Raw genomic sequence first — 16,266 nt, 5'->3', positions numbered from 1 at the left:
CTCTCCCTGCTCTGTACTCCCTACCTGCTCTGCTCTCCAGTCAGCTTCCTCTCCCTGCTCTGTACTCCCTACCTGCTCTGCTCTCCAGTCAGCTTCCTCTCCCTGCTCTGTACTCCCTACCTGCTCTGGTCTCCAGTCAGCTTCCTCTCCCTGCTCTGTACTCCCTACCTGCTCTGCTCTCCAGTCAGCTTCCTCTCCCTGCTCTGTACACCCTACCTGCTCTGCTCTCCAGCTTCCTCTCCTGCTCTGTAGTCAGCTTCCTCTCCCTGCTCTGTACTCCCTACCTGCTCTGCTCTCCAGTCAGCTTCCTCTCCCTGCTCTGTACTCCCTACCTGCTCTGCTCTCCAGTCAGCTTCCTCTCCCTGCTCTGTACTCCCTACCTGCTCTGCTCTCCAGGCAGCTTCCTCTCCCTGCTCTGTACTCCCTACCTGCTCTGCTCTCCAGGCAGCTTCCTCTCCCTGCTCTGTACTCCCTACCTGCTCTGCTCTCCAAGCAGCTTCCTTTCACAGTGCATTTGTATTGTGTCGTCTTATCAGCCTTCACACAGATAGAGGACACATCACACACAGCAGACAGACACCCTGCTTAGTAAAAGGCCGTCATTGTAAATAAGAATTAGTTCTTAACTGACTTGCCTAGTTAAATAAAGTAAATAAGGAGAGAGAGAGACAGAGAGAGAGGGGAGGCGAGGGGGTTAAAGTAATATTCTGGGATGCTGGGGTTTTAAAACAATATGAGCAGTAAATTGTAGAAATAATCCAAACACAAAGTGGTAATTCAACCCTGAAGTGAAACCATTGAAAACCCTAAAAATAATCCCCAGTACTGTTATTTTTCTCTAATGTAAAATTAATGTCTGTAGTCCTTTGTAGAGCATTCTAGCATCCGTCCCCTGTGCTCAGCTCTGCAGGGTGAACTCTCAGGACCCTGTCTGCTCATTCACTCCTGGGCCCAGTCAATAAGGCTATTTCTGATCTCCGGATGGCTAAGGTTTCAAAGCCTGTTTAAATAGGCGCCCACAAAGCCGGAAGCACCAACCTCAGTCAGCCTCTCCTCCTCTCCTCTCCCGCATGGAGGACCTTTCTCTAAATATTGAGAGGGAGGCTCAGCTTCCAGCCCGCAGTAAAAGGGGAGTAGAGAGGGAATAAGAGAGAGAGAGAGAGAGAGAGAGAGAGAGAGAGAGAGAGAGAGAGAGAGAGAGAGAGAGAGAGAGAGAGAGAGAGAGAGAGAGAGAGAGAGAGAGAGAGGGGGGGGGGGGGGGGGGAGAAAGCCTCCCCCGCAGCTCCCACCACACACACCCGGCATGGTGACGACTGACAGGGAAGCGCAGTTCAGGGCTCCCGGTGCTAAACTCTGAACGGCAAACGTTTGGCAGAGTAATTACACGCCACAGTGCACTGGGAGTGATTAGTGATAGTTGTCTGTTAAAAGTGTTTGGAGGCTCAGAGAACCACAGTTGCCTTCCCCTCCACTAATGTTTAGGTTTCATTTGCATCAGGGAGGAAGGAGTCACATGTCAACACAAATAAAGCACGTCTATAAAAGAACAGTATCGTTCACATCCTATTTTATGCAAATGTCAGTACAGTATTTTCAAATGAGATTACATTTACTTCAATACTATGTTTCCTTCAATACCTTCTAGGAAACTATAACAACAAAACAATTTACACTTTTCAACATAACACTTTTCAACTTAACTGAGTCGTATCTGCAGAACTATGTCACATCTATAGGACTATACTAGGCCTGCGGCTTGTTTTGGTCTGGATCAAAATAAATGTCACAAAGTGGGTATTCCACTCTAAAGGCGTCTCCATTGCCAGGTCATGTCACGCTCCGGTGCGTTGCCGTCAACACACTCAGGTGGCGTAGCGGCAGCCGAGCCTGCAGCCTGCCTTTCCTTTGATCTCCCTGCTGTGTTTACCTTAGCTGGTTAGCTATGGCGTCTCAGTCTTAGTCACTACGGCATGCAGCAGATGTGCCTGTAAGCAGCTGAAAGGTGAGTAGCACTCGCAGATAGCTAGTGCGCCCAGTTGTTAAACACATCACAGAGAAATAAGGGGGGAAAGGAGAGAGTCATGAGGGGGATGGACTGTGGGATTATAGACACCACCTGATAACTCCTAAACCACAACACACACACTGGGCCTTGAGCTGAGAGTCGGGTGGCAAAGGGAAACAAACGCACCCCATGGACATCCACTGGGGAGGAAAAAATACCTGAGGGGTTTGACTAGGGGATTGAGAGGACGTAAGACATTACCTGTGGTGGAAGCCTCTCCAGAACTGCACCAGGTGTGAGGCATTAAGGAGAGGAGCTCTGCATCTGGCTCTATCACCTAGGGCCCAGGGCGGTGTGTCAGGTGCTGTGTGCTGTCGGTCTCTCAAAAAAGGCTGAGGAACCAAATTGATTACAAAGACAACAATGTGGACAATGATTTCAAGTGTACTATTGCCTCTGTTTACACAGTGTACAACCATTTAGTAAACATAGCTTATTACTGATGTGCAATAAAACAATATCCAGAGAGATGTGATTATACAGACAACAACGCCTACATCACATTCTGCTGTCAGTTTACACCTGGCACTTCCTCACACTAATCATACAGCACAGTGTGTTAAAGCTGCTGGCTGGTGGTTATTGTCCTGAAACAAAAACCCACTGTAATGAATACAGAGAACACAGCACCAGTGCTGCACTGGAATACATACTTCATTACAGAGAAGAAAACCATGTGGGCATTGTTGTTTCTGCAGATTATACATGACACAGAACAGAGGGGTAAGACTGTAAGACGAGTAAGTGTATCACAGGCAGTGGGAGAGGTAACTCTAGACCTCAGAGCTGGGAGAGAGAAGGAGAGGGAGAATGCGACTAGGCACGTGTGGAATGCAGAGTGGCGGGGAGAGAGAGAAATCTACATTTCAAATGTTCAAGGATGTTTCCATTGTGTGTTTATGAAACATGGCTGCTAGGACTACAAAGGTAAAAGGATATGGCATCAAAGGCCTCCCTTAGAAAACACAAAAAAATAAACATTGCTGCACTGAAATGTACAGCAGAACATACTACTCCTCCTCCTCCACTCTACTCTGGTCTTTAACCAGGCTCATTTGATTGCAGTGTACAGGCCTCAAATCAAGGCCCTGCAATCCATTTTCTCACTGTAACCTACCGCTGGGTCTGTAGTGGGTTTAAAGTAGGAGGTAGACAGACAGAACTTGCCAGAGTGGCTATAGCCAGAGAGAGAGAGAGAGAGAGAGAGAGAGAGAGAGAGAGAGAGAGAGAGAGAGAGAGAGAGAGAGAGAGAGAGAGAGAGAGAGAGAGAGAGAGAGAGAGAGAGAGAGAGAGAGAGAGAGAGAGGTGTTGGATCTCATTTAGGGAAACAAAAGACAATGGAATGGTGTGTGTGTGAAAGAACGAGGGCAAAGTACTGATGTGGGTCCAAAATGGCACCATATTGCCTATATAGTGCACTACTTTTGACCAAAGCCCTATTCTCTATTAGTCCACTACTTTTGACTGAAGTAGTGCACTACATAAGTAATAGGGTGCCATCTCAAACACAGTCCTGTAGCACTACTGTAAGTGCAGCCAGTGACCGACACCAGGCGGAGCCTGCCTGTCTGTTGACGGTCAGGGTAATATTGTTTACAAGCTCCCTCAGCAGAATCCCACTGCCCTCCTCCAACCATCAGCCAGCCACAGAGCTCGCCCTCTACTTAAGGCAACAAGACTGGAATGTGTTCACTTCAGCATTACAAGCCTATTAAAATACACTTTTAATTATGCTACAATCTCTCCAGGGATCATTTATTTTCATCTCCTCCTCTCTTGAACTGTGTGTTCTTTGACATCTGCACCAAGAGATCAACAGCACAACTGGAACTGGGAACTAGCATGTGTTGTTTTCTCACTAGCTCCAATTAAAAGGCATGTTGACAGATTATAGTACGTAGCTGCTGCTGCTACTGGTACGGCTGGTAGTAGTTTGTGCTCCAAACTAGTAGGGTGAGGAGGAAGGGTAGGCTGTTGATGGGGAGAAGAATGGTGAGGAGAGAGGGGTGAGGAGGGGAGGGAGGAGAGGGTGAAGAGGGTGGGGAGGGAAGAAGAGGCGGCTGATGGGAGGGGAAGAAAGGGGGCTTATGGGAGATATCTCATGTACACAACATAACCAGGCAGCCCTGGGGGGGTTAATGTGTTTACACTACCTGGGCTGTGATCTATCATCAACCTCATCAGCTTCTATTACCCTTCACATACTGTACATAACCAAGCAGCATCTCTAATGTCTTACCCAACCGCCAATCCACAACTCTCACTCACACAATTTCTATTGGATTAGTAAAATGCTAATATCCAGGGTATAACCCACTCCCCACTAGACTGGGTTGATGTGCAGTACTGTACATCATCATTCCAGTAGTTGATTTATATTTAGTGCCGCTGTGCCTTTCCAAGGCTTTCAGTTTGAACACCTCACAGCTTCAAAGGAGTTGTCATATATATGCATATGAAACGGCAACCACATGGAACCTATGGAATTATCATAACAAGTCCTCCATAATAGTTGTTTACTTATATCTGCTAAGACAGGGCGGCAGGGTAGCCTAGTGGTTAGAGCGTTGGACTAGTAACCGGAAGGTTGCAAGTTCAAATCCCCGACCTGACAAGGTACAAATCTGTCCTTCTGCCCCTGAACAGGCAGTTGTTCCTAGGCCCTCATTGAAAATAAGAATTTGTTCTTAACTGATTTGCCTAGTTAAATAAAGGTAAAAAGAAAGAAAAAAAGACAACAGACAGACATTCTCTCTGATCCTGAATCAGTTTACCTACACCAGTGAGAGGTGTAGAAATGGGGGATGAATACAGTACACTTCATCAGCATGGACCATCTGAGATCTTTAGGCTAACAACACAACTGGTAAGTGGATCATCATAAGTCTATAATGTGCATAAAATGTGCATTATTTCTCCCACAGTGCATAACTGCATGGGCTCTGCTCTGTGGTGAACCCATGCCATCACCACAGAGCAGAGCCCATGCAGTCAGGCTGAGGTTAGCTAGGTGCTGATGAGGGAGGTGCCTGCCTCAAAAAGCTTGTTTTCACTTTACTCAGGCTTCATTATGCCCAATCAATATTCATTTAGTCACTAGAGCTATTGACTCTTTTCTAAAATAAAATTACAGGTAATTTGTCTTGTCATGGAATAGGGTGTATTATCCCTTTAGAAAGAAAACAGAGTGGGGTGGGATGGGACGTGGTGACCCATAGAAAAGCTGGAAACAATTTAAAATATATTTTTTGATAAGACATTGAAAAATCAATGTCTGCTTCCTGCAATCCGTCTCGAGCAAATCAATCATAATCTGCACAGTTGGCAGTGAGATGCAAGAGAGAGAGAGAGAGAGAGAGAGAGAGAGAGAGAGAGAGAGAGAGAGAGAGAGAGAGAGAGAGAGAGAGAGAGAGAGAGAGAGAGAGAGAGAGAGAGAGAGAGAGAGAGAGAGAGAGAGAGAGAGAGAGAGAGAGAGAGAAAAGGGAGACAGAGAGAAGAAAGGCTGGAAGGGCCCAATCTTTGTCTGAGATCTCTGATTTCTGAATGGCTTCTCATCATGGTGATAATAGGGTCATCATTTCAACACTTAGCTAACCCCAGCCCCTTCCATTCAGCCTGGGGAAGAGGGGAGCAGAGGGGAGGACAGGCTCCAGAGAAAGAGGAGTGGACTCATTCTAGCCCCATTCATCTTAATTCAGATTGGCAGACAGACACAGACAGAAGTGACCTAGAAAAGAAAAATATCAAGGGGACCAAATATGTTGAAATGTTGCCCTGGTGTATACTATAGCGATTTCAAATGATTGTATGTAATTACAGAATGATTTCTGAACAATGCATAAATTAACAAAGAACCTAATGTCTTGAATAGGGGAATTTCTGTTTTGTAATTAATATGTTTGTTTCAAATGTAGGCTCATGTTTGGGCTCGGTAATATAGTTAGGTTCACATTTGAAGTAAAAGGAGTGTGACCTGAATGTCAGTCTGATGTGAACTCCATGCCACCATCTGTAGGCATCTCTAGTAAAACTGGATAGCAGCATGACATCACACAACAAAGATGGCCGTACACACTGCTGACTTCTGACCACATTACAAAATGGAAGTTAATTTATAAAGAAGAGAAATACTTGGATATGACTGCATAAGTAAATGGGTGCTAACATTAAATAATAAATCAACCAACAACAAAAATACACACAAACAGCACAATGTGTATTATCTTGGTTTTTAATATTTTCATATTGGTGACTTGGATAATAACAACATCATGCAAATTTAGAATATTACATGAAATATCCCCACGGTAGTGATTTCAATCACTAATACTTGTACAACTAGCTAGTAGGTTTTATAGCCACAATAATGATGCGCCACCTACAAAGTAATTGCTATTGTCAGCAATAGGATACGCAAATTCAGTGCAGTTGTTCAGTCGAGGGACGCAATGCACGTATGTTTAATCATTTCATTAAAAAACTGCAAGGTCAAAAATAAATAGCATCCATTATTGCAGCAGATCTCACCAAAGCATTGCGAGTGAAACTGTTTTGAATTTCAATTGGCTTCCAAGTGGCAAAAGCCCACAGCTAATACAACAAAGAAAAGTTGGTGTCATCTAATCGGTTTAGGACACAGATTTAGAAGGGCTTCTAAATTCTTATGAATACTTGAAGCGGGTTTCCCTCCTGTAGGTACCAACTAACCACTGCTTTCTAGAGAGCACAGCACACCTGACCTTGTGCAACGAAGGAATCTGTCAAGCGCATGACGTTAACCAACTTAATTAAACTTAACCATCATCTCTATGAACGCGAGAGGCAATTAGTCTAGTACAATAGTTAATGCTTTCTAATAATAGTCTCTAAATCCAAATTAGATTACGCCTGCTCCCTCAGGCATGTTCACTGTGATGCTTCATCCTTCATATGCATGTTTGGTTTGCTCCACCGCTGGGCTCTCTCTTCTGCTCTTACTGGTTTCTCGACCAGTGTGGACTAGTCCTATAGAAGCTGTCTGAATTGTACTGCTTTTTCACATGTATACAAAAGTCTAGCAAGTGTAAGACACTTGGAATAGCTTCCAGTCAATGATGTCCAGCAGAGTGTGCGTAAAGCTTATGTTGGAGCCTGTCATGGGATATGTCAATTTATTGTCCGTTTTTTCTATATCTTATCAAACGTATGTTTTGACAACTATGACGTTTGATATATTTAAATATAAATAGAATATACACTTGATTTGAAATACATATATATTAGGTAAATACACAGCTTCAAAGTGGTATGACATATTTATAACACGCAGACAGTAGCCTATACTTGAAAACTATTTTATCCAATGTATTAGATTATGCTCTATTATATAATATTATAACCGATGAAAAAAGCGCGAGTGCACTCAACTTCAGCTGGGGTATATTTCTGTAAAGGAAAATGATCCGTTTCCTACCTTTTCCTCAGCACGAGCTATAAGTATTTTTTCCCGCTCCTTGTGATCTCTCACACACAAACACACACATACACACACCTCCTCGTTCTACTTCAGAATAGACCTCTTATCATGCGCGTATGGTGCCTGAAAGTCATTATTGTCGATAATAGAGTATCAATGCATGTTGACGTCATTCAAAATACCTCTCTCCTCTCTCGGTATCCCTGGTAACCGGTATGCTATTCAGAGATGAGTGACTGAGCATTGGCCATTCATTACGTCCCTCATTGAAGAACAGTAAATATAATTGGCCAATAATGCAATGAATGTGGCTTAAACCTTTGCGGGCACTCATGACAACTTCAATGGGAAAAGTACAATTACACTTGGGATAGGTGTTTACTTAGATTATTATTGATTCATTTGTATATTATACGAAATCAATTATAGGCTAATAGTTCATTGTTGTCTATATATTTTTTTTTATTATAAGCAACAGTAGCAAATACCTTTATGGCACCCGAGTCACAAATATCTATTGTAGCCCTGCTCAAAAGGGAAATACATTGACATAGGCCTACCATTAAATAAAATATTTTGACTTTGTTTTCAGTTTATTAATGGCAACATATTATCAATAATAGTAGTACTATTATTAGTAGTATGCCTAATAGTATTATGCCCATCATCAGTAGAGTAGGATATCATTATTTCTAGACCTCTACCTTTTCTGCAAAAATAGATGTAGTAGTTTAGTATAAACAATATCAACATTAGTATCCTGAACCGTATATACCTGTGTTGTCATAGATGTTGCTGCAAGAACATGAGGAAGAAAAACTGTTGGGGTAACAATAATTAGTTTGGCTATCATAGCACTGCCGGTGGTTGTAAAAGTAGCTATTCTAGTACCGTTGTCATCATCATTATTCTTACTTCATGTATGTATCTTTCTTGCCTTTCCCCAACTCTGCATTGCCTCACTGTACAGCGTCATCACTCTCTGCTGCTCTCCAGAGGGTTTCAACGCGTAGGAACACGTGACACTATGCACACACTTTTTAGCAGCGCCTACAGCGATCCCTTTCGGTTTATCAGGGATTTGAACTATAAAGCCAGAAACAATCAGCACTGTGACTATAAGGCCTGTGAATGTCTGCATTAAATAAAAAAATGAATCCGGATATGCATTATTACACCTTTATTGTGGTTATAATATGAGTCTAAAATGTATTTTCTAAATATAAAACTATTGCAAGTTTAAAAATAAATCGTGCAATATTATTATAATATCAATACTATTATAATAGTATAGCCTAACTAATTATGAATAGGTAATTTATTATCAGAGTATAAATATTTGTATTATCATTAGGCCTATTAATATTGGCCTGTCGTTATATTGATGATAATGTAATAAATAATTCAGGAGTTATTAATATATGGCACAGGTGCGTAAAAAGACATTGTGCTGAAATGAAAAATCTGGATATCCATAATGGCCGATAAGCACAAGATATGAAATAAATCGTGACTCTTCATATTTCTGCAGAGAAACGTATCTGGTGGCATCAGAGGAGATTACATCCAGTGGTTCATAGCGGATTTGCTGTAGTTCATATGGTACTAATCTGCCCTCGCTTGGGGCTTTTATGACTTTCGGGGTGAGAGAGAGCGAGAGAGTGTATGTGACTGGTTTATTCCTGGATCTATGGAGAAAACTATTTAGCAGCCGCTTCAGTTAACAGCTGTCACACGTTAAGAGTTGCTTATCCCACAGTTGAGTGGAATGCTTCCTAGATTTCAGCTAATATTACAAATTGCTGGTTAAGAAAAAAAACGTTTACACAAACAGTCAAACCTAAATTGTTTGGGATAAATGTTATATTTATATTATATTGTGTATTATTCGCGCCATCATTTATGCACGCTCCTGCAATGTCTTACCCTAACAACACAAAATGCGTCTGGCGTAAGAATGTCTATATGCACAAAATAAATCTAAATCAAAAACCGTCGCCCCTTTTCAGCTTCCGTTGCGGATTTTAACTTAGGATCACCGACAGTCAGTTAGGCTGTTATCAGTTAGGCTGTTACGAGGCATCTATTCAAAAATACACGTTTTGCGCTCAAAAGAAACAATAAACCATGAACCATGGAAAAGGGAAGAGCAGCTTGCAGAACATGGAGCGCTTTTTTCCCTCAGTATCTGAAAAGCTCTTTCTGACAGACAACAGCCCATTTGTTATTGATCAAGTGTGAAAGTGACGGCTTCATGTATTTAGAATAAGAAGAAAGTTGGAGTTGATCTACTGGCTCGCATGATATCGCCATCCAGGGGCTGGTGCACTGGAGTCCTACAGCACCGAGCCTTGTTAGAGAGAAAAAAAAATAGAAATAGCGGGAGAGGGATTGTTAGTGAGAGAAAGAGAGGGAGAGAGGGAGGGGGGAAAGCGGGGAGAAAAAAAAAGAAAACATGGAGAGAGAGAGAGATAGGCCGGGCTGTGGTATTAACCCAGCATAAGCTTGCCTTTTCCTTCGATGACTACACCCCGATAGGAGGAGCGTGAAGAACGTAGTAGGCGTCAGAATCCTCAATTTCCAACTTAGCATCTTGGCAGGACATTTTCCCAAGCAAAGCCCCCATCCGAAGGCAAAAAACTTCTTCTACACGGCATGAGACAGAGTGAGCAAGAGAGAGAGAGATAGGAAAAATAGAGAGTAGCAAGCAAACACAACGGTCAGTTGTAGCTGACTTTCAGCGACAAAAAATATATATCTAAGTATATGTATTTGTTTATATTTTTGCTTTTTACCACAATCATTTAGAGGGGAACAGACAGCGGTCTGTTGATACGAGACTCCTATGACTGAAATCGGACAGTGCATGAGAAAATAAAGAGGAAAAGTGCGCAAGTAAGTGGCTTACTTTCGGGGCTTTCACCATGGCGTATCCTCAGGGCTACTTGTACCAGCCATCCGCTTCGTTGGCGCTGTATTCATGCCCGGCGTACAGCACCAGCGTTATATCGGGACCCAGGACCGAAGAACTTGGTAGATCCTCATCTGGCTCAGCTTTTGCTCCCTATGCCGGAACTACGGCGTTCACCAGCGCTTCGCCCGGGTACAACTCCCATCTCCCGTACAGTGCGGAGGCGGGAGCGGCCGCCACATTCGCTTCATACGTGGTGAGTGAGAGAGCATAGAATCGAAATTGCCGAGTGGAAAAAAATGTGGAAAATCTTATATTGTATTGTTTGTAGGCCTATGTGTAGAATTTTAGCACTGTGCAAATGAGGCAATTGTATTTCAGGTTTAGCCTGCGTCTGTATTTTGCTGATGACTCTTTTACATTTGGGTAAGTTAGTTGTAAATAGGCCGATCCATTTTGATGCAAAGACGAACATGCAAAATTACTAATTAGGCTAATTGCATGTTATTGTTCTTTGGATAAATGCATTTTTTTAGCAAATAATGAGCAATGAAATAGGTCGTTGTGTTGAATCAGTTTGCATACAATAACACACAGCAAGCTCCCAACCTCGGTAGAACACATTTATATATTCTGTAGTTATTTGTTGGATAAGGTCTTTATTAGTCTGTGCGAAATTACAAACTCCTTTATTTAGGGCTACTCGATTGTTTTTATGGGCATTAACTTAGGAACACATATCCTAATATTTAACATGTACTAAATCTGAAAGTGAGTTGAGCACGCAGTTATAAGCAAATGAAACCAGGTATGTAAGCCAGCTGAAGAATAGTGGGAAATAATGATAGCAAAATCCTGTCTTGGTAAAATTATGAAAAGAGAAGACATGGTAGGCCTGTTACCGTGATGTTAATGCTTCATCTACTTTGTAAATGAGGTTGCTTTCACTACGCATAGATTACTTTGTAGTGGCTACAGAGTCAGCAAGACAGGCGCATCTTAAATACAAAAACCCACAAAGAAAAATAAAGTTGAGACTATGTCCATCTGTGTAAAATGTAAGAAGTTAATTGGTGACGCATTTGATGCTTGATTTATTGTAACCAATCTAAACGTCAGAGGTGTGTGTGTGTGTGTGTGCGTGTGTGTATTTGTGTTTGTATGTATTTATTATGGTGCCTTGTTATTGTTTGAAACTTATTTTGTAATGTTTTAATTGTTATGAGTCGTTGACAATTATCTGAGAAGCATTTTCTTTTCGGCGGCTTTGTTTTCAGAGTTCTCCCTATGACCACACGACGGGAATGGCTGGGTCTATAGGATATCACCCCTACGCTGCTCCCCTGGGTTCATACCCCTACGGTGACCCGGCATACCGAAAAAACGCGACCCGGGATGCCACCGCCACTCTCAAAGCCTGGTTGAACGAGCACCGTAAGAACCCCTACCCCACCAAGGGGGAGAAGATCATGCTGGCCATCATCACCAAAATGACCCTCACCCAAGTTTCCACCTGGTTCGCCAACGCCAGGAGGAGGCTAAAGAAGGAGAACAAGATGACCTGGACTCCCCGAAACCGGAGCGAGGACGAGGAGGAAGACGAGAACATCGATCTGGAAAAGAATGACGACGACGAGCCTAGCAAGCCGACAGACAAGGGAGACTCGACAGACACAGAGTCAGGTCTGTAGAAAAATCATACATTTTTTATCGCAGTCGTTTCCACTCAGGGCGCAAAATGAATTGCTGGTTAATGGTGGTATATTATTTATAATGGGACAATTGCTTTAAATAATAATCACCTTGAACTCCCCTCATTTGACTTATCATGTGCTGAAAATTGCTGGTGACGTAAAGTGTTTAGCATTCGATTTATCTTTCACTGCATAATAAGGCGGGCTGCAGCTGGTGGACTGGGCTGTGTATCGCCTAATGATAATTATTACGATTAAAACACAATCATTAATATCACGGTTTTTAGTAGCTGTATGCCTAGTTGTTTGTAGGCCTATTATTTATTAGCCTACTTATTATGATAACTAGGCCGATTATTATGGTAATTAGCATATGCACAAATATGAACGCATGAGTGCATGAATTAGGGGCCTATAACATATTGGTAGTCTATCTGTATCTTATGTCAATGTTATACATTTTTCTTCACAGTAACTTAACTCTTGTTTCTCTCTCACTGCAGATCATAAATTGCTGAACCCGGGGGACATAGTGTGCGACAGATTTAAAGAGGGGAATCATGGCAAAGAAACGGATCCCCTTCTGAGCGACTCGGAATTAAAAGACCAAGGGGATCGGACAGAGTTACTGCCCGAGTCTGCTAAACCCACCACCTCGTCTCCAACCGCCGTGCCTCGGGGAGGAACCGATCTCGTTGCGCAAGACAAGCCGTCAGAAATGGGCCATGCGCCGTGCACGGTAAACAGCAACGTCACGTCTGTTATTCACTCCTCCCCATCGGCCCCTAAACCCAAACTCTGGTCCCTGGCTGAGATCGCAACGTCCTCAGACAGGTGTAAGAGCAGCAGCGACGGGCCGCAGGGCCATGGGATGGGTCACAGCACAGTGATCACCACCAATGCAGCGTCACCATCACGGTCCTCCCCACAGTGCCCTCTCCCAAACAGCACAGTCCTATCCAGGCCTATCTACTACACGTCCCCTTTTTACCCGGGCTACACGAACTATGGCAGCTTTGGACATCTTCACAGTCACAGCAATCACGGCTCAGGCACGGGCTCCACGGCACATTTCAATGGATTAAACCAGACTGTGTTAAATAGAGCAGAAGCTTTGGTAAGAGAAAGCCAGAAAGGCAGAGGCCAAACGCAGGTAGATCTTTGTAAAGACTCCCCTTATGAACTAAAGAAAGGTATGTCAAACATTTAATACCTTGATCCCTTTCAAAAATCAATCGGACTTTTATTTATTATTTGTGGTTGCATTACAAAAAAGAAGAAAAATAATAATTATAAAGGAAAATTCTGAGAACAGTTATTTTCTGAGTAAATGCTTATCTTCAAATCTTAGTTTCTGAATGGTTAATCCTAATGATGTAACAAAAATGGTCTTCATCGCTGCAGCCGCCTGAGTCTATTTGTATTAAAGACTAATATGTATATTTAATGTAGCATTTTTGTATTTAAAATGGACAATACACTATCTTTGAAGTAAATTATGAGAAAAAAATACACGTGTGCAGCGATTATTCTGGGGGAGCGGGAGGGGGAGGCAACTGTTATTATCAAATGTGTCAGAAGGGCTTGAAAGAGAAACACATTATGGAAAATGAAAGAGGTATTTATCGATGGGATTGAGTTCTTTTACCCCGTGACAGGTGTATCAATTACATTTTCGATACAAAAGAGCACTTCAACTATATAAAACACGTCGAAATTTCACAAATTCTCGAGTGAAAAACAGATAGGCCTACAGCCTTTTAGGTCTACTCACATATTTACATTTTGGTGGGGTTTGGCCAACGATGTTGGCAATAGTTTACTGAATATATGTATATTGCTGGCTCTATGTTTCCTATTCCTTTCTACATGTGCAGTAAGAGGATACTTATGAAGGTGAATATGATAACAACGGCATAACTGGAGGCCCAGTCGTTTAACCCAATTACTTTCCAACCGCAACGTGTTATAAGCAAAGCAATCAGGTGGCGAACTCCAGTAATGAGTTCGATTTTATGCCACATTTAGAGCTCATTACTATTTCCAAGGCGTGGCAAAGCTGTTAAAAGGACGCAACCATGCATTTATGGCTTCAGAGCACACTGGCCAGTTATATCATTAATGTTGGAGACTCCTTAATGACTCGTTGGATGTGAAACACTATTGGTTAGGTTTAGAGAGGAGGATAGCAAGACTAGCATGTCATGCACACAGTAAAGGCCACATAGTTTCCAGGGTTTAATCGGTTTTGTCAATAACCGAGCCTCTCACTGTCCTCAAGGCTCAAACTCTTCCTTCCCACTTCCGCAGGTAGGTGTCACACTTGTTCCTAATTTCAGGGGTCTCATTCTTAATCCGTCACGGAAAGCCGTCCCTGGTCGAATGGCCTAGTTAAAATGGACCAAAGACTGGGAGGCAGAGAGAGAGAGAGAGAGAGAGAGAGAGAGAGAGAGAGAGAGAGAGAGAGAGAGAGAGAGAGAGAGAGAGAGAGAGAGAGAGAGAGAGAGAGAGAGAGAGAGAGAGAGAGAGAGAGAGAGAGAGAGAGAGCAACTTGAAATGGACACAGTTATTACATGTTTACTATAACAATACTGCCAAGTGGGAAAACCTGAATATTACAATGTATTAACATGGGACAAACCATTTGCTTTCCGGAAATACAATACCGTGGTGGATGTTTGAGAGAGAAAAAAATGTTAATGTGGCCTAATCTTTGAAATTTTGATTAAGGCTGATTTGTTAGATGAGACAAATGGTGTCTTGATTTGGCACAGATATTGGGAAATGTTTTGAAAACAAATCTGCTTTATTACACCCATACGTAAAATGCAAATGACTGTAAGTCTAATTAAATTATATTACAATATTACAATATTATTATCGAATATTAATTATAGTATTACTACTAGTAATATTTGTTTTATCAGGTGCCAATTTGTTTTTGTTTTATGATCAGTAGTGAACCTTTAGTGTTTCTAGTATCATTATAATCAGTTGATCAACACGGGAGTAAATTAGCTCATGGCTTCATGGAATTACTCTCAACATTTCAGATATATTCCTGTTTCTATTTCTAAACAACTCAATCTTTGTCTTGATTATTTCTATTAGAAAAAGATTGAAATAGGCCTACGTTTAATAATTTAGAATAATCTCAAGTAATAATAATAATAATAATAATAATAATAACAACAGTAATAATGAACTAGTGAAGTGGGCCAGCTTGCTCTTGTTTACTGCCTTTCATTAATCTCTATAGTTTACTTTCCGCACTCCAGTTGAAGCCTCCCCTGGGCTTTATATAATTCCCTTAGCCCTAATGTCCTCTATTCCGAGTCACACGGGCGAGCGACTGGGGCTTCTATTTTAATCTCCCAGAGTATGTGTGCTGCCTGGCCCAGTGATTGCAACACATCATCCGGCTAAATAGCATAATTATGTTTTCCTTTGCTGATCCCTCCAGGAATTGAAGTGTTCGATGCAATGTCCCCTAAGAAGACATCATCGTTTTTATTTTAAATAGGCTTTTAAAATGGAAGAAATTATTTTTCAAAGGGCCAATATATACAATTCCAGATACGTAAATCATCTATATTCATCTTAGGTAAATATTGAATAGTTTAGAATCGTTTATGTGTAACATTTAAAGCGGTGACACAAATACCCGAGTATTCTGATAATACAATTTTACACGGCTCTCTGTGATTCGAGGAATATGAGGCAAATGTTTGGAAAATGATCATTTATACTGCTAAATTGGATCTTGAGACGGACATTGCATAGCCCATGGGCACGGAGTAATAAAGCATGCTTGTCATGTTTGTCTTCTGCACTGTCGAAATAGCCCAAACGATTTGACCACATTTGTGAAATATCGTTTTGAGACGGAGTTGTTGTTTTGTTTTTCCAGAGATGTGCTGCTATTTAGTAATTCTCCTCCACGCAGTTTGTTATTCAAATCACGTCTAGAGGGACAGAGAAACAGGGCCTCTGTGGAGACTCATTCAACATATTGAGTATGTAAAACAATACACATTATTATCATTATATATATTTACTGAAATAAATTATTATTATTATTAGGCCTATTATTATTAGCAACTGCGGTTAAAGACAATACAACGAATATATTTCATCCATA

The 16,266-nt window shown here is 41.8% G+C and overlaps 1 protein-coding gene across 1 annotated transcript; it reads left to right on the top strand.

Annotated features, from left to right (window-relative positions):
* The first annotated feature begins 9,990 nt into the window (after window positions 1–9,990).
* On the top strand, window positions 9,991–13,637 carry LOC124033085 (iroquois-class homeodomain protein IRX-5-like). The gene is made up of 3 exons (XM_046345020.1): window positions 9,991–10,687; window positions 11,709–12,114; window positions 12,629–13,637. The coding sequence occupies exons 1-3, from the start codon at window positions 10,445–10,447 to the stop codon at window positions 13,333–13,335; spliced, it is 1,356 nt and encodes a 451-aa protein (XP_046200976.1). The 5' UTR covers window positions 9,991–10,444; the 3' UTR covers window positions 13,336–13,637.
* Window positions 13,638–16,266: the final 2,629 nt, after the last annotated feature.

Source organism: Oncorhynchus gorbuscha, linkage group LG04 (assembly GCF_021184085.1).
Source record: "Oncorhynchus gorbuscha isolate QuinsamMale2020 ecotype Even-year linkage group LG04, OgorEven_v1.0, whole genome shotgun sequence".
Taxonomy (NCBI): Eukaryota; Metazoa; Chordata; class Actinopteri; order Salmoniformes; family Salmonidae; genus Oncorhynchus; species Oncorhynchus gorbuscha.
This window is presented reverse-complemented; position numbering and strand designations above follow the sequence as displayed.